The 19,029-nt window shown below is 34.3% G+C and overlaps 1 protein-coding gene across 7 annotated transcripts in view; it reads right to left on the bottom strand.

Annotated features, from left to right (window-relative positions):
• Window positions 1–343: 343 nt before the first annotated feature.
• Window positions 344–19,029, bottom strand: part of Tsp66E (Tetraspanin 66E) — a 56,861-nt gene continuing 38,175 nt past the window's right edge. For 2 of the 7 annotated variants that reach the window (XM_089081735.1, XM_011640281.3), the window contains exons 4-9: window positions 11,998–12,126; window positions 11,136–11,210; window positions 10,886–10,993; window positions 10,080–10,250; window positions 7,551–7,692; window positions 344–5,899 (exon numbers count right to left, since the gene is read on the bottom strand). In XM_089081735.1, coding sequence (XP_088937861.1) covers window positions 5,865–5,899; window positions 7,551–7,692; window positions 10,080–10,250; window positions 10,886–10,993; window positions 11,136–11,210; window positions 11,998–12,126 — 660 coding nt within the window. In that variant the 3' untranslated portion in view covers window positions 344–5,864. Of the gene's footprint in view, window positions 5,900–7,283; window positions 7,401–7,550; window positions 7,693–10,079; window positions 10,251–10,885; window positions 10,994–11,135; window positions 11,211–11,997; window positions 12,127–19,029 lie in introns of all 7 variants that reach the window. The other 5 variants (XR_016140404.1, XR_016140403.1, XR_016140405.1 and 2 more) reach the window with 5 other exon arrangements.

The raw sequence follows: 19,029 nt of genomic DNA, 5'->3' as shown, positions 1-19,029 counted from the left end.
GAAAGATATCGTAGATTGTGTGAAAAAACGAATGTAATAAAAATATTCATAAGTATATTTCTTAGATATATTTAGGATGAGAATTCGTATTGTGCTTTCGAGTATAGTATGTGAACGATTCTATATAAAATATATCAGAAATACAGTTTTTATATACATATATAAAAGTTACGTATTTTATAATCGGCATAATTAATTTAAATATTTTAAATTGTGTACATTTATTTTAATTTGTGTACTGTTTTAAAGCATGGACTTTGCAAATCTTGATTGATTCTTGATGTTTATTTTCACAATAATTAATTGGAAGTGAATCATAGAAGAAAATAATTTGCATTACACATTTTATATCTGGCATTTATGAATAATATATATAAAATTTTTATTTTGGTTCTGTGTGTATACAGCTTCTTTTTTTTTACAAAAAACATATAATACTCTTAACAAAAATCAATCGTACTATATTCTTATATATGCAATTGTACAGTACTCATAGTTAATAATATAATGTATTGGAATATAACTGTATATCAATAATCGCATCTCAAATATATACACTTTTAGGTCAGGTATCAGTCTCTGTATATAAAATTTGAATACATCTTGATACACTTATTTCACATGATAATTCTCAACTGTATCGAAACAAAATCGAACGTTACTAAATATCTTAAATCTTGAACTTAAATTAAGAATATCATGCGTTCTTGGCCATGTTTGTGTTGTCATTGTTTTTTCTTTTTTTTTGGTAATCTTATCATTACATCTCACATATAATTTTTCAAAAATAATTTTTTTACACAGTAGCCTATCCTTTGTATCTCTTTAGTACCAAAAAGATACTTGTGTAGATATCATTATATTGATTTACGCGAAACTAAATTTTATCATGTACCATAGCATACGACTACAACACGCGCTTTATATTCATTATCATTTTTATCGCGATTTCAGAATAAACACGTAAACTTGTCACATTAATCTTGACTCGACTTCCACTGATTCTACATGAGATTCTAAACTGGTGTCTTAGGCTTCTCATCTTTTAAACTGGTATTTTTTTCTCGACTTTAAATAGCTTTTCTGGAATTTATACATTCAATATTATGGGACTACATATTAGACAGCGTTAAGAATCAGGTTGTTTATATCGCAATACTTATCCCCGTTTAATTCGAGCGATCAAATACATAGATGTAAGTCGATGCATTTCCTAATGAGGAAGAAAAAAAACATTGCCATTTTGAAACCATTTCTTTCAATATATTGTTTCTATGATTATGAGAAAAATATTTACAGAAGAATTTTCTCTTCTGAATTGGCATTTACGATATTTGGCATTTGCACAGGGATCCAGATTGCAATAAAAAAAACCTTTACATATTTTAAGATATTTGACGGACACACTATGCGAACGAATGTTTAAAAATAAATATAAATATTCATAGTGCATAATATTGCATGCAAGAAACGTGTTCTTTATCTCTAAATTAAACTGCACATTATATAAAAACAAGCATTTCACTATATATCATAATTTTTTTTAAACTATCAGCTAACAAGTTAATGCAAATTTCAATCCTCCAATTAGTCTGTGCGGTCTCGTATATCGCTCTTACACGAGAGCTACCTATTATCATGGTTCGTCGTTAATTATGCGTTATACATAATTCGTAAGTGCATATGATAAAATACTCTTTTGATATATATTTCAGGTTCAGTAATTATGTCAGAGATAAAAGGAGGTTTGATTTATTACTTCCTCTATCAGAGAGAACAGTGATGTGCAGCACATTTTCATACACGGCAATCGATAAAGAAAAACAAAATTAACGTTCAATATAAACACTCTGACTTTGTGAACTATTCACAAAGTGTATACGTATGTAAAATGCATCCTCCCGCGATCTATGTGTCGGCAATGACGCCATTTCCATTTCTCAGATAATTTATATATATATATATATATATATATATATATATATATATATATATATATATCGTTATATATCTGATAATTTTTAATTACTCAGGTACATATATATACATACATATTTAAGAAAAATATAAAGCTAGAAGCATTTATTAGGTTCAAGTCAGAACGTACCATATAAGTATGAAATTGTTATCAATTACAGAGAATGTTATGTGTACCTTCTTCATTTCTCTCACCAATGATATTTGGAACGAAATTATTTTCTCAAGAAAATATATATATTTTTAATGGCTAGAGCAATCAGCTCATTAGCATCTCGCAATAGATCCTGCTACTGAATACTACTGAAAATAATCATCTTTGTGCGAAGTCATTTAGTGAGTGTACGTATAAGAAGCCTCCACAAAATCTTGCCGAACGCAATAAAAGAGCGAAAGAGATATGCCAAAGAGTATATTGAATTCTTGGTCACAAATATTTCATTACATATTCTTCCATTCGAGACAAACGAAACATCGCGTGAGTATTCCAAATTGTGATACAAGCATCTAAAACGTTTATGAAAATATTGTAATATCATCGTATCGTGTATATACATCTACTGTCCGTTATCGAACGTTCGTCTGCGAACTAACTCGTAGGATAGAAGCCAAAAGACGAAAAAAGAAAAAGAAAAAGAAAAAGAAAAGAAAGAAAAGGATCGTCGCGTATCCCCAATCGTTTTTCAATCATTTTAAACGCTTGTATCTTCCACAATATACAAACACTTAGCACAAAACTACGAAACGTTATCAATTTACAGTGACGTCTTGGGATACTTCGTATCGTAATATATATACATACATGCGTACACCATTTGTGATACGCAACATGATATATATATATATATATATAAAATATATAATATATATAATATATATATATAATATATATAATATATATATAATATATATAATATATATATATATCAATCCTACATATATATATATATATATATATATATATATATATATACACATCGTAAAATATATAAGATTGATGGTCCGGACCTGAGTTCTTCTTAAAGAAAAACGCGCAACACCTAGTCATATCTCTTACGTCACTGCCAATGTACTTTGCTTTTTCTTTTTTCACTTTATGTTTTCCGAATCATTTTTTTCCGAAACGTTTCGTCAACTCAAGCGTCAAAGAATTGGTTTCTGTCGGCCGACTTCTCAGCTAGCCTAGGCTTGGGCTAGCAGCTAGAGTTTTCAAGCAAGCAAGGCACAGGAGCGCTAAGGGCTCAACGTGCTAGGAGGCACTACTCAACAGTTCCATGCTCTTAATGCCTCGTCAACAGCAGCACCAACAAGTTAACACTGGAAACGAAAATGTCTAGAATGTGCGAATTGCATGAACAATTAGTAGCCATGTAAATAGCATCGTAAAAACTACCGTCCGCATTAAGATTACCGTCGATTTGATGTGTACGTACGCGCACGCCGACACGGAGAAGGATTATTATTAACGACGATCGGAATTCGTCTCGTCGAAGTCGATAATTGCACACAGTCCGTACAGCACGTGGGTCCGCGATTCTACAAATAACGGCGTAGTAGGTCCTCCAAACAAGAGATTCGCATCGCATCCATCCCGCGGCACGAAAACGGTTTGCGGAAACGCTTGCGACTTTCAAAGCAAAGCAACGTTGAAACATGTTCGTTTTCTTCGTACAGCAGTTTGCGAGACTACAAATGGGTCGCTGCGATGTGACCAGAGCTTCCGTGCCGCATGGAATTAAATCGTCGTGGAATTAAATCTAGAAAAATTCAGGTACCGAAGAAAACGCGTGGGATCGTTTGTGCATCATTTTTTTTTTTTTTTTTTTTTGGCATTTCTGGTCAATACGCACCCGGCACGCGCGTTATGCACGCGCGCGCGATCATGTATCGTCGAAAATGCAATACAATTTCCTCGTTTTAATCACGCATGTACTCCTCCTCGAAATAAACAAAGAATCGAAAGTTTCTTTCGCGTTTCACTTGTCGCGCCGAGAGAGAGAGAGAGAGAGAGAGAGAGAGAGAGAGAGAGATCGCGAAAACTCTACAAAAATATATTCTATCTAAATGTATATACACGCATCCCGCTAAGAAAATGATATCTTCGATTCGTAAGATCCGCATCAAATTATCGCAGTGTGCGTACAATTTAATCTTTCAATTTTCTCAGTCTTGAAATCTTTTTTTTTTGGAAGGGATGTGGATTGTTCCATTTTGGCTTTGGCCCTCTGCGTGTGTCGGTGCGCATACGTACAGGACTTGCGTATACAGCAGTGTGTGTTAAACATTGAAAGTACACTAACATACATATTATCGATTTCTTATGAAGGTAATATGGACTTCTCCTCGAAATTGTACGTTGTCCCATTTTACAATAATGCATTTTTTTGTGTTCTTTACATATAAACACGAATGAGATACCTCATCCCGCGATCTGTGATGTATCTGTTAGGTACCGTATAGCGTTTGCAACATTGAGACAATAGATTGCTGACTAAGCTACTCTAACTAATGAGAAGGAAGAAAGGAAATAGTTAAATGTTGTGTTACTTGCGTGTACCAACAATTCTGAGTAGAATTTCGTCACGTGTGTCTAATAACGCGTGCCGATAGCTGTTCGGAGTATGAATAAACACCGTGAAACAAAATGAAGTTACGCTAAGCTTAAATGAAACTTTTAGGCCCAATTGCATACTTGTTTGGCATGACAAACACATTCGAAAATTTATCGTTCCGCTCCTTATAGAATCACAACGCTAGAGAAGAAAATTCTCTGCGCATATATATATATATTTAATGTTAAACTCGATTACTAGTCAAATCACGAAAATGCTTTATGGATGGAACGTTTTGATTAATGACTCATATATTTTCTAAATTTTGGCATCGTCTATTGGAGCAATCATAGTTATTGCTTTGTAACTAATTCGTAAACGATTGATAAACAACATGTTTACTCTTGTAATATTCGAAAAATGTCTAATTATAATAATTATAACATCCTTTAGTAACATGAAACAACAATTGCACATATTTAAAAGTCTAGTTACACTCTACTTCACATTTTTCTTTCATTTGCATACTTTATTCTTTAATCATTTATCTCTTTTAATCACTCTATGCAAGGATTAATAATCTGTCATCGATAATATACTGTACAAAGTGTTTCTCGCTGAACACATTTCCTTTGAACGACGCCTTCTTTGAACAAATTTCAATTAATTTTTCTTTCGTAAAGACGCCGAGAGATCAAAACATCATGGCAAAATTAGAATTAATTTCAAATATAAAATGTATTTATAGAATTTTACATCGCTTTAAAAATTAAAAGGTTGTGATGAATTTCAGTTCTCCATTAAGGAAAAGCTTGGCTTAAAATTAGTCGCAATTCAAAGAAATATCTACTTAGCGAGAGACACTTTAGATATTAAAATAATAAAAATAACTTTTTGATTAACGATCGTATAATTAATGCATACTTATAATTTTCATTATCACAAAATACCGTCTACTCCGTGATACTATTCCATATGAAATATCCTGCCCAAAATAAATCTAATCGGTCACAACAATCGTTCTGCACCTATTACAGGTTGCGTCCACATAATGATGCAATCAGGCCTCTCTCCCTCTTTCTTTCCGCTTTCGTACATCTGACTTTTTGTCTTTATCAAATAATATGCAACAGCATGGCCATGCAAGGGTGGAGAGCAAAGCTACCATGCCTCATAGAATTCATAAAAGAACGCTTGTAGAATAGAATGGATGATAGATCTAGATGCTGCGGCGCGAACCAGCAGCAAGGAAGGGATCGGCTGTCAACTGACAACTTCACCTCCGTCTTACTTGAAAGCAAACCCCATCAAAATCATCATCCTTACTTCAGCACCTCACCAGGCCTGTCTCGACGATACGTCTACACAAGCTAAAAAAACGTCCATTTGTCAATGCCTTCCAATTGAGAAAGGGTTCTACTTTAATAGGATGGATTGTGATCAATTCAGATGGATACGCGCATGTGTAACATCGTAATCTCTTCGCACCCGCGACGAGGCATTCGCCTCGCCGTTGAGGACCCGAACGTGAAATTGTGCTGCACTCAACAACACTTTCACTACCGATCGGCTTCGGTCATTTTATAACACTACGGAAAATCATACGACAGTTTTTCCTCGTATTGATTCGACATGACGGAATGCGAAATATTGAAAGTAACTGTGCGATCGAACGAACGTTAAAAAATCAGAGAAAGCAAAGCTGCTCGAAAAGTGATCGTAATCGATGCAAACAATTAAAACATTATTACCGCGAATCTTGCATTTAGCTATCTCTTTCATTTCACGTTCTTCGTGAGAATCTGGACGTTAAAGTTATTAGCGAAGAGTATTCCGGTACGATATGTACATTATTGGTCATCTCGCCCGAGTTGAAAGCATTTTGAGTAGCACGTTGCAAGGCAATGACGAAATATTGAGTATAAGTATTCATACACAAATCGTTCAAGCGAGCGTTGAGCGGATGAAAACGGGTATTATATTAACAACGCGCGTGCGATGTAAACAAATTTCTAAGTATTTTCATGTCAAAAATATATATTTATTTTTTTTTCCCATTTAGATCAGATTGCCTCATTTTTAATAATAATTGAAAAAGGAAATTCTCCACGCGTTGAACGATTTACTCGCAATATCCACGTATGACATGCATTTCACGTTTAATAATCTCGGTGAAAGCGAATGCATTTGATACGTTGGCATTTTAGCGCCGAGGTAAAGCGCTTGACAGCCGTTCGCAGTTCCGCGATTGACCACGCGATAATTTGGCACATGCAAACTCTAAAGGCTAACACTCTCGTGTTGGCAAGAGTCATGAAAAATCCCTTTCCGCTCAACGCGATTTCCGTTAAAATTCGTACATTAACGTGCGAGCAATCGAAGGGTTAGCGAGCAGTAAGCGATTATGATCAACCATCGTGATCGGATGTCGCAATCAGCGATCGCTCCCATTATAGGTATAACATTAAATCATTAAATCGCTCTCGATCCGCAACCCTTCGATTCTCATTATACGTTATAGATCTGAGACTGAATGCGGTTGAAGCGCACGATGCGGTGCGATGCCACCGAATTCAAGTTTGCGTCGCCATTGCATTGGAAAGTACGCGAAAGCATGTACGTACATATATGAATATATATGTATATATATGTACATATATATGCATACACATGTATATGTATATATGCATATGCATACATCATACATAGATACACTTTATGTATTATATACGTATATTGTATATATACACGTACAAACACAGTCGAGGTATATTCGCGAAGTCCTTAAAGGAAAAAGAACTGCTGGCAGAAAGCTTAGCACATTCTGCTCTCGAGGTTACTCCTTGCCAGAAGGTTCTACGCATCGATAAACTGCAAAGTGTCAAAGAGGTCACATTTTACCGTAAATGAACAGAGCTGACGTCCCTAACGAACATGAGGAAATCGTTCAGCGGAAATAAATAAGTTACTTTTGCGCGCTTAATACCGGATTTTAATAACTGACTTTAACACCGAGCCTACCATGTTGTGGACGCCAGTAGCAGCAGGCTAGGTACAGCGCCAGAATTATGACCAGAATCTCAACGAAGACCAGAGTAGCGGCCACACCGATCACTATCGCGGCATTCTCCTCGATGGTAGTTATTATGGCCTTGTAGCAACCCTGCAAAGCAATCATGCATGTCATCTCTTTCACGAACATATATACATCACACACACACACACACACCTTACACACACACACACACACACACACACACACACACACACACACACACACACACACACACACACACACACACACACACACATAGGTAAAAGAACCGGAATCGAAACCGTAACCGGACCGAAATTTCATTTCAATCTGGATTCCTGATATATATATATATATATATATATATATATATATATATACTAATTACTTTTAATAGATAATTATACATCCATAACGCTCACCGTTTAAATTTCAGTTTCTTTTTTTGATTTCGGTTACGGTTATGGATGTATATAATTATCTATTAAAAGTAATTAGTAAAATTTAATATAAAAAAGAATACAAGTATAATAAATCGCATATTATAAAAAAGTCATGTTTATTGAAGAAACAGTTAATCACAATAACTCATGGGAGGTTTCTTCTTGAAACTTGTAAATGAACAGTTTATTCTTACTATCTATGGAATATTCTATAATGCGGATTAAAAGAACTATAGATTTATAGAATATAAATGCACTACTCTGTTTCTAGTTTCAAATGCACAAGAATGCGGAAATATCCGAATCGCTATATACATATAGACATTTGGGCTTCGAACAATTTAATGAGCTGTCATTAGAGATTTACTAATTCCTTCAAATAATTCTGAGGCGGGGTTTACAATAGATTGCAAAATCGCAATCGCAAAGCGGTCATAATATTAGTCGACCAATCAGAACGCTTTGATTAACTATCGCGAGTATGTTATGACCGCTATTACGACTTTGCAACCTTACTGTAGATTCCGCCTTATAAAATATTTAACAAACCCGAACCAAAAATCAGACCGAAAACTGGAAAAAAAATTTTCGATCCGGTTACGGTTTATCAGCCTGCCCAATATTTCAGTCCGGTTATCAGTTTCAGTTTCAGTTTCAGTTTGATCCAAATCCCTTTTTTATATATATATATATATATATATATATATATATATATATATACATACATATATCAGGGTGTTCCAGATCTAATGCACCACCTGTTAATGGTAGATTCCTGAAGTCATTTAGAGACGAAAATTCTAATACTAAAATGTTGAGCATACAATAGTTTTCAAATAAGAAACGTTTAAAAATGTCCAATCGGGTTGTCCATTATTCGCGCGTTCAGGTCCGTCACATAGTGGAGCATAATTGTTAGTGATCATAATTGTATTTTATAAAAAGAAATATGTCAAGAATAATTATTCTTCAGATTATTTTTATAAATTACCGACGTTGAAAAAGTTTTTATCAATAGTATATTCATTCTTTATTATCTATTCAATTAAAGAAATAATTTTTTTATTAATATTGATTAAGACACTCATATCATAAAAAATATTTTTTTACAACATACTTCGTATGACAGATACTTTATTTGACAGCTTTATTTGACAGATGTGCAACAATAATGCATTCAATGCATTTCAAGGTCAATATTATGTAAAATAATTTTTATTTTTAATCGCTATTAATATTATCAACATATAGAGCAAGTTAATTAAATAAGTAGGAAAAGTTACGAAAAAAAATTCAAAAATATACGCAAAATTATGTTAATATTTAAACATTATCTAGGAGCATCTTCACTACTACGACGAACCTGAATGCGCGAATAATGGACAGCCCGATTGGACATTTTTAAATGTTTTCTATTTGAAAACTATTGTTTTTAGCATTTAGCTTAACATTTTAGTATTAGACTTTTCGTCTCTAAATGACTTCAGGAATCTGCCATTAGCAGATAGTGCGTTAGGTCTGAGACACCCAATGTTTAGGTATTTTCTTCAGTTTTAAACTAATTGAAAAATTACAGAGAGCTATTCAGGATGATATATATATATATATATCATCTCTGTAATTTTTCCGTACTCTTTTATGATTTTTAATTCGTAATTTTTCTGTAATTTTTTAAGGTATTAAAAGTAAATTTCAAATGTAAAAAATCCAATATTTTAGATGGAAGATTTGTAATGTCCAATAAGATATAATCAAGCGTCATCATTGAGAAAACATCGATTTGAAAATAGTTTCAAAGTTCGTGAGCGAAACTTATCTTTTCTATCACGCATAATACGAGACAGTACATATTCAAGCATACATCCTTATGGACGTTTCAATGTACAAGAAGTAGGAGCACGCAATGCCAATGTCGAGTCACGCTCAGAAAATTGTCAAGGGGAAAGTGTGTTATACGTGAACAGACGTACGTATGACCTATGCTCGTATAACAACAATTACACGCTAGCACGTCGATTCCATCGCTGAGTAATATTAAAAAAAAAGTCATTCTAAAATAATAGCTCAACTTACCGTTTGATAATACGAATTCGACACGGTGGGAGTAATTGGACACGAAGGATCCTTCAGAACATAGTTTTCTTTTATACAGCAGGCTTCGGGGACCGTCTTTCCGGGGAACTTTGAGGTCCAATTCGTATTTTCGCGGAAGTCTAAATAATTTTCCGCGCCGCAACAATGGAGCTGTAGATATTTGTATTAAATATTAGACATCTTATCTTTTCCGTTTTTAATCATTGGTAAAAATGTTTTCTATTATTTACTAGATCTTTCGTAGCTTCTAAAGATAAACGGAAACGTAGGAAGACATTGTATGCTTATCAAGTTAGATAAATTGTTATTATCTCTTTGAACGATTCAAGTTAGCGATTAAATTTAACGCGATGTTTATCGAAGATTCATAGATATAAGAGATTATATATTTTTTCTCACTGTTGAATTTTTAGAAAGAAAATAATACGAATACGTAATGCTTCTCCATAACTTATCGACTTTCCCATTCATTTTCTCTATAATTTATCAAGACGCTTTGAAACAAAATTCCGGAGAACGTTTGTAGTATACAATTTCGCTACAAAGTAGTACGATAGTGAATGCCGATAGCTCTTGTCCATGATATTGCCAGCTTTCACTTACACCAAAGTGCCGTGCAGTTAGCAAGTCACTTGGCGAATTAATCGTATTTATACATGCAAGATGGAAATCCGAAAGAATCGATGTACCGATGATTAATTCGATGATTAATTCGCGTGTCAGCGCGCATTCGAAATTAATTATCACTAACTAACGGATTCGTTAAAGATAATTAGTAACTTTACCTCACTCATGATACCGTCCCACGCGACTGTCACCGTATCGGTTTTATCGCCGGTAGCGTAATACTTGACGATGGTCGACTTCAAGAAATCTTGCATACCTTTCTCGACCTGTGTGTGTGTGTAAATTTCACGTTAATATAGATCTTACAAAAGTATATATTTACATAACTAAGAGATCGTCATTTATTCGACACGGGTTAATACTAAAATTTGAGCACGAAATATGTATAAATTGTAATTGAATACGCACGTCTCCTTTAAGTCCGAAAGCGAGACCAACTACCACACACTCCAGGACTAAAACCAGCAAGATTAGAATGCCGTACTGCAATCACAGAAAATATTTTTTCTCCTTTGTGTAACTCCGATACATGTCTGACAAAGCCGGCAAGATGATGATTTTAGATGGAGGAATAAATAAAAAATGCCACGACGAGAAATTCCACTTTATATAGAAGAAGAAGAAGAAAGAAAGAAAAAGAAGATTTATTCATTTTCCATTTGTCATCTCTGTCTGTAAATTCACCTCTTTTCCGGTTGTATCGGCCATTTGCATTCATGATTATATCATGATTCAGAGAAAAAGAAAACAAGACAAAAAATATATTACAAATAATAATTATAATAATTATAATTAATAATAATAATAATAATAATAATAATTAATTATAATACAAATAATTAATTATATTCTACTATTATAATATAATTAATATAAATATATTATAATTAATTGAATAATGCTCAATTTTGTTGCTCGTATTGTTTTTAAACTATGTCAATTATTGGATAATTGCTACAATCAGCAATGTTGATAGCGTTTTCTATTAAAATATACATTAAATGATGCAATATTATTCTGGAATTTCTTATTGAACGTCAGGCGTTATCATTCACTTATTAGACAAAATTATTTACATATGTAATATTTCTATTAAAATGTAATATTTCTATTTTTAGATACCAAACGCATGAGAAAAATATGAACAGCTGCAATATTTTTTTCATGTATTCAGGTTTCGCAAATCTCTATAATCTTATATCTAATTGCTCGAACATACACAGACAAGAAAAAATTGTGAGTGAAACCAGTTTTATCAGAACGAACTTACGACGCAAAGAAGACACCTGGATTCGAACATAGCCCCGCAATATCCAAGGAAGCTGATAATGAATGTGAGAGCACCGGCGATGATAAGAATGTAGGCCATCATCTTGATGACATCCGCGTCCGTCTTGTTCTGCAAGACAGAAAAATGCGATGAGAATACGAATCGTCGATAAATATTCATCGTCAAACGCGAGATGCGAGATTGCACAACATTACTTATATATCTTAGAGTCGAAATCTCACACCTTATAATACGCAAATTTATTTATTATACACGGAAAACAAAGTTTTGCCGACAAATATAAAAATGTGGATACAGATCTAAAAATAATTTTATTGAACCATCAATATTATTACGTAAGACGCTTAAGCATGATAATAATACTGCAAAATTTTTTATTTTTTAGCAATCAATTTTAATTAATTCGTACATAATAATTTTGAAAGCCCAACAAAATTATTCTCAAATTTATATCTAATCAAATTTTTAAATTTTTTAGCAAAATTGTTCTTTCTTAATATTTTTTATACTTCCTTTTATTTATTATATATTTATTTCCAATAATTTTAAAACTAGCAAAAATTACTAACAAAATATAAAACGCAAAAACAAATCAAACGGAGATTTTATACTTCTTAAACAGAAATATAAAAACCATAAGCGAGAGATCTTGTCACTGATCCACAAATCTTCGCGCTTAGGGATAATTTTACTATAGTTTCTGACAAATTGGAATCTCCGTTTTGGGTTTAGCGATAAGCGAAATCTTAAACAACTCATCCATATGATTATAACTCTGTTTCCACAGATAAAAATATCGATGGCATTTTATCCAGTGATACCTGCACCACTTTAATATATTCCTCGATGTTTGTTCATTGCCAGATATAACGTATGCAAATTAAGAGCGCTAATAAACCGCGGACGATTATTAAGCCGAGCTTGTCACCAAGTATCCAAGCATGGGTATTGTACAGAACGTGCTCGATACAAGAGCATCCTCTTACATCATAATGGCTCGCGAACGGCACTTGGAATACTTAATATAAGCTCCCCACACGCGAGCTGTCGTCGTGTCTGATAGATATCGAGTTTCACGAGGCGGATCAGAATGGTAACATAGACGCTCCTTTGTGCGGAGCGTCGCGAGAAACGAGGCTCCATCCACCGCACTGTTACGGACACTCTTGCAATTCCGGATAGTTATTTGTTAAAAGGAGAAAATTGTATCCCAAGACAGAAAAAGGAAATAAGATGCGTTTCCTCGATACGCATTTTCGCTCGTCGCTTTCCCGAACCGAGAGCGATAGACTTTTTACAGGATGTGTGTATCTTCATGTAAATCTCTTGTAGTAAATAGGATCGCACGCGTGTGCGAACTTGAAACACGAAGTCAAATCCAATCTGATAGTCCATCGTTAATCCCGTGGTAACGTAGAATAACGAAAGCCGTACTAATCCATCCATCGCGTGTGAAAATCTATCCGTGAAAGAAAAAGAAAAGATTCCCAAGAACTCGAAAAATGTTGACAGCGCCAATCAATTAATAATCCTCGAAATTAAGAGGGGGGAAAAAAATCGAAAAAAGAAAGAAGGTCAATTAGAAGCTCGCTTAAAGAGAGCTGTAAATGTTCTCATGTTTTAATAATAAAAAAAATAGATATATATCTTTTCGAAGAATGCAAACTCAAGATCATTTTCAGTACGTCCTCGACAAGTCGTAAAATAATCATAAAATAATTCCGCCGTCTGCTAGGACATTACTCGAGGGTAATTCACAATCGCTCTCATGGCGCGTTTTATGACTTGTATGTTTAATAAGGCGATCACACGGTTGCGTGACCCATCGTTTTACATTGGCGAGAACGCAGCAGCCCCTGTCGTCTAAAGGACTGTTCCGCCAATTTGTACCAGCCGCGAATCACTTTGTAGGCACGTTGACATTCTTATCTCGAACACCTGTTGAACGGATATAAGATATTTTTAGTACGAGTTCCATCTTAGTATAGGCGCGCCTACGTTGCACGTCTTATTGAACCCTACCACTTGACGGCGAAGCGTGCCACGAAAAATCAGGTCACCAGGTGAAAGGACTAATAAGGCTGTCTCGTGTTCAGTTTCACCGGCTTGTTCCGCCAGATTGATCAAAACTATTCGAGCGGAGACAGCGAGTGATAAGCAAGGCAACCAGCCAATTTTAATGCTATCGATTTAAAACCATGAGTCATTCATCTCGCAAATCTAACGAGCGTATTGCCTACTACTTTACTAAGCGAATCTGGAAAATACTCATTAGCATTGATAACATTAAATTGCATATTTTAGTTTAATAACGTGAGATTATAGCTTTGGCATAATGAATATGTCTTCTTATTCGGGAAACTGCCAGTAACCGACACATACTTGCAAAATGCATAAAAAACAAAAATTATTATTAAGCGTAAGATCCAACTCGAATCGAAAATGTCAATTTCTATTTATTATGTGTTATATATCAGCTGGCATATCGGTCGCTATTACTTATTAAAGTGTTCATCAATCAGTTCGGAGTCAATTATTTTTTTAAAAGTCTGAAACGTCTGTGAGGACTTGAATTGTAAACGATTGAAAAGGAAGGATTTTTTAAAAGTTAAATTTAAAAGGAAAATAGAATCATATATTTCTCAATTTTAAGTAAACTTTGTATCGGATGAAATTTTAATTTAAAATTTCGTTGCTGTAAAAAGATATGTAATATCGAAAGACGAAAAGTATTCAGAAAAACTCTTTCAAAATATTCTCGGCCGATCGATTCGCAATTTTTCAGAAAAAATTCAATTGTCAACGGTTCTATTTAAAAAAAAAAAAAAAAAAATCTCCTTTAATCTCCTTGAAATCTCTTTAAAACCTTTTAACTTTATAATTAGTTATTAACGAACGCTATTAAAATGAACAGAGAACTTTTTTTGCGCGTCCTTCGAGAGGACAATTCGACAATTGCAGAATTAAAGCGAGGACAAGGCCCTAACAAAGAACACAGAAATACCCGACCTATCGTGCAAATACCACGCGCACACGCATGCACGCACGCGCGCACGCACACACGCACGCACGCACGCACGCACGCACGCACTCATACACGAGTATCGTAGCCTATCGTCGAGCACGAGAGCTGTTGCTCCGAAATGACCTAATTTAGCGCATTTACAGTACATGAACGTGTGTTGCGCGTGCGTCAGCGAGTTAATGCATTTTCTGGAGCTAACGGCGTACGTCCTAAATACCTGTTTCCCTCGTGCTCGTGGATGCATCGAGCGTACCCGACGGGTGGAAGGAGGACGGATAGCTAAGCGAAAGCCAGGTCCCCTGAATTTTTTTCTCACACGGAAGATTTTCTTTTCTGATTTTAAATCTCTTGTCTCTCTCTTCTTTCCTTCATTGTCCCTCTTCCCATGCGCGACGTATTACGTCAATGTTCTTGATTAATATCTATACACTGATTATTGTCCAAGAATGGGACGTACCGCTATTTACATCAAGTCGGGTCTCCGTCGATTTCGCTCGAGCAAGATGGCAATTAACGGGATAAATCAGGGGAATCGTAGCCAGGCTGACGGCGACAGACGCGGAGGGAAAACGCAAATCGTTGTCGAGGTAATGTACTCGACAGTACTATCTCTCGCCAGCAATAAGTCACTTGATAAGGGTATCCCGAGATGAAGCGTTTAATCGACTATCTGTGTCCCAACTTTCATTCGTATCTACACGCTTGTTTGCCATCGAGCGCAGGCTTCCTGCCGGAATTTTTTGATTGAGTCTCTCTCCTTTGTCAAGATTTTAACTTTAAATTCGCTTAAAAAGTCCTATCCGATGGCAGCAACCCCCCCCCCCGAACCAACGGTTGGGCATAATATCTTAAACTAACCCACGTAATTCGCAAACAGAATCTTATTCGCGTAGAGTTTCTAAGAATCGCCGCCATACAAGTTACAGCTACAAGTTATATACGATTAGAGTGATTAGAAGCGACTTTCTAAGCGTCCCCGAGCCTTTGCTAATAAACGCAACATTGATTCGTTCATACATCCAGTTGAGAATGAACCAATATAACTAGAAGTTTATTTTTATTTCCTTATTACTTCATAAGTAATTCCACGTATGTTTTTTTTTTGTCGTTCCGCCGTCAATATTTTATTCGCAAAATTGCTTCTAGGAACTGGAAACGAGTTCATTTAATCTACCGCGTGACGTTGTTATTAACATAACAATATTCATACGTGGCAGTTAAAAGAATCATTATTCATATGTGATTCATATTTATTTTTTGTTCAAGATTAACCTTAATTCACACAAAGTGTCTCATTTTAATCTCTTATTACATGTCACATTTTTTTATAAATAACTAATTTAATTATAAATTTTTAATAGTAGAGATTAAAGAGGTCATTGTACCTCACGTGTGATTTATATCACTTTTTGTGTAACATTAAAGATTAATTTTTATTTTAATTCATAATGATAAATCTCTTATCTCGAGACATCTCGTATCTTTTTAGGAATATCTAATCTAATTATATCTATCTCTAATATGCGAGATATATATAAGTAATACATAAGTCTCTATATAGCGACGATTAAAAAGACCATTGTAGTTCACGTAAGATTTATATTACTTTTTTATAACGATAAACATTAATTTTTAATAATCTCGCGCTTACGCTCAAAGTGTCTCATTTTATAACGGCTCTCCAATCTTACGACACGTCGTATCCTTTTTATGAATGACTGGTCTAATTATAATGTTGCTTTATCACAGGGAAACGCGTTACCCTTTCGCCGGCTGTGTGCGAAACTCGCAAAACGAAAGCGGCACTTTTACTTTTTCCGCGGCGTTCCGCTATCTAGCTCTGCCACCGGGGAGCAAATATCGCGCGATGTAAATATCAAGAGATTTCAGATGATTTCGCAACGATGTCCGAGGCTCGATATCCGCGAAACGAGAGGAGCGTGCGAGCCGCGAAATGATAAAATCGTCCAAAGAGCCTTCGGCCTCCGCGGCATTTGTTTTTATCTATACGAGAGAGAGCACCACGAATCCGTGATGGAGCGCCCAGATCCTCCCACGCGTTGCGCTAATGTGACAGCCAATCATCTCATCAGCGACCAAGTACCGATAATTACCGTTTCTCGTTCTCCCTGCCTGTGACGCTGCCAGGTTGTATTCGCGTCGCACTACCCTACGTGCGATCATCCCGTCATCGATTCTCGGTTTCTTCCTCAAGAGAGGGGAAAAAAATATCTATACACTTATATATGTAAATAAACATGTGATGACACATCGACATAGGCAAAATAAAAGGCACGCAAAGGCTGCGCGGGGAGTAGGAAAGTGGTTTTGTCAGTAGTCAATTATTCGAAGGAAGTAGTAACTTCCATTCTCCATTGTTCTCCGTTAATCGCGGCCTTTAAGGTAAGCCGCTCTTTTTGTGCCTCTCTCCCCCCTTACAGTTTATAGAGTCAAGCATCTCGTTAAACGTGGATTATCCAGTACTATTAAACGGCTCGTAATTAAGAAAGGTCTAGTACACGTATTCAGCTTGTGTGCTCTATATACGCAAATCTTTTGAATTCTTTCAAGATAAAACAAAATACTACTTCTTAACAAGAAGAACTTGGTTCTATTATGTTAAATGTTTAAATGTATTGTTAAAAAGTAGAAGTAATAGCACGATTACATTTAATTTAAAGATTAAATAAGACGCGCATAAATTTTTAATTTGTTGATTTTCATAATAATATATTATAATTTCATAATATCTCTTTATTTGAATTGCAAAATCGAATTACAAGTTCTCATACGCTCTTAAAAAATTTTGATCTAAATCAAAATCAGTATTCTTTAATTAAAATTAAAACAATTGCATACATAAATATCATGTAATAAGATAAGCGGCTAGTGACCTTTAAAGCAGTAAAACATTTCAAAAACTGGCTCGAGTATTTAGAATAAATAGGTCACTTATATTATTTTATTTAATTAAACACATGAAACAGTAACTAAAATAGATCTGTAAAATATCATTTGCAATTAAATATTTTATAAGCATTTTCTGAAAGAATTGTTTATCTTTAGATTTAATTTTTCTTTAGATTTAATCCTCATATTTTGTTTAAATTTCAAAGTGATTGAAATTTGATTGTTGAAGGCTTGAAAATATTAAACATTTATTCTTTAAATTTAATAAACAAATAGAGTCATAGCCAATCCTCGGCAAGCAAGATCTCGATTGCAAATTTCTATATATGAAATAAAAATTGTTCAAATTTTTTAAATTTAATTTCTGTTCTTTTTTTATATAAAGAAATCTTTGCTAGAAAATGGAAAAATGAAAAAATTTATAAGAAAAATAGCGTGCTTTACATTATTCCATTTAACTAAACAAACATAAAACAATAATTAAAATAAACAATATCTGTAACTATATCACTTACAACAAATAAGCATTTTCTAAAAAAATTGATGTTTATTTTTTGGCTAATATTTCTCATATTTTATTTAGATTTCGAAGCTTGATTGTCGAACGCTTAAAAATATTAAACCTTTATTCGTTAAATATAATTTCTCAATAAATTTATACGTAGATTTATTTTTGTGAGAAAATGGAGAAATGAGAAAATTTATAAGAAAAGCAGCGTGCTTTGCATTATCGATCTGACGACGTATAGAAAAATCATGTTAATACGACAATGACGATCGATGTGTTAAGGACAATAATATGACAATATGTACCATGTATTTCTCGTTATATATCTGCATTTCATACGTGGTTGTACAACGCAAAGCTTGTTAATGCATGCCACGTTAAATAGTTTTCCAATGCTAACGAAAAGATTCGTCAGCAAAATAAGATACGAAGAGTAATCTTCTTATGTATGCGCGTTGTACAGGCGGAAGTATAATTTAAATATGTAAATAAAAAAGGTGATACTTCGATCAATATGATAATCACAGATGAGAGATCGGTAACGTCGAATCCAGTTTGGTATAAATCA

The sequence above is a fragment of the Pogonomyrmex barbatus genome, unplaced genomic scaffold (genome assembly GCF_055798465.1).
Source record: "Pogonomyrmex barbatus isolate J1 unplaced genomic scaffold, ASM5579846v1 scaffold5, whole genome shotgun sequence".
NCBI lineage: Eukaryota > Metazoa > Arthropoda > Insecta > Hymenoptera > Formicidae > Pogonomyrmex > Pogonomyrmex barbatus.
This window is presented reverse-complemented; position numbering and strand designations above follow the sequence as displayed.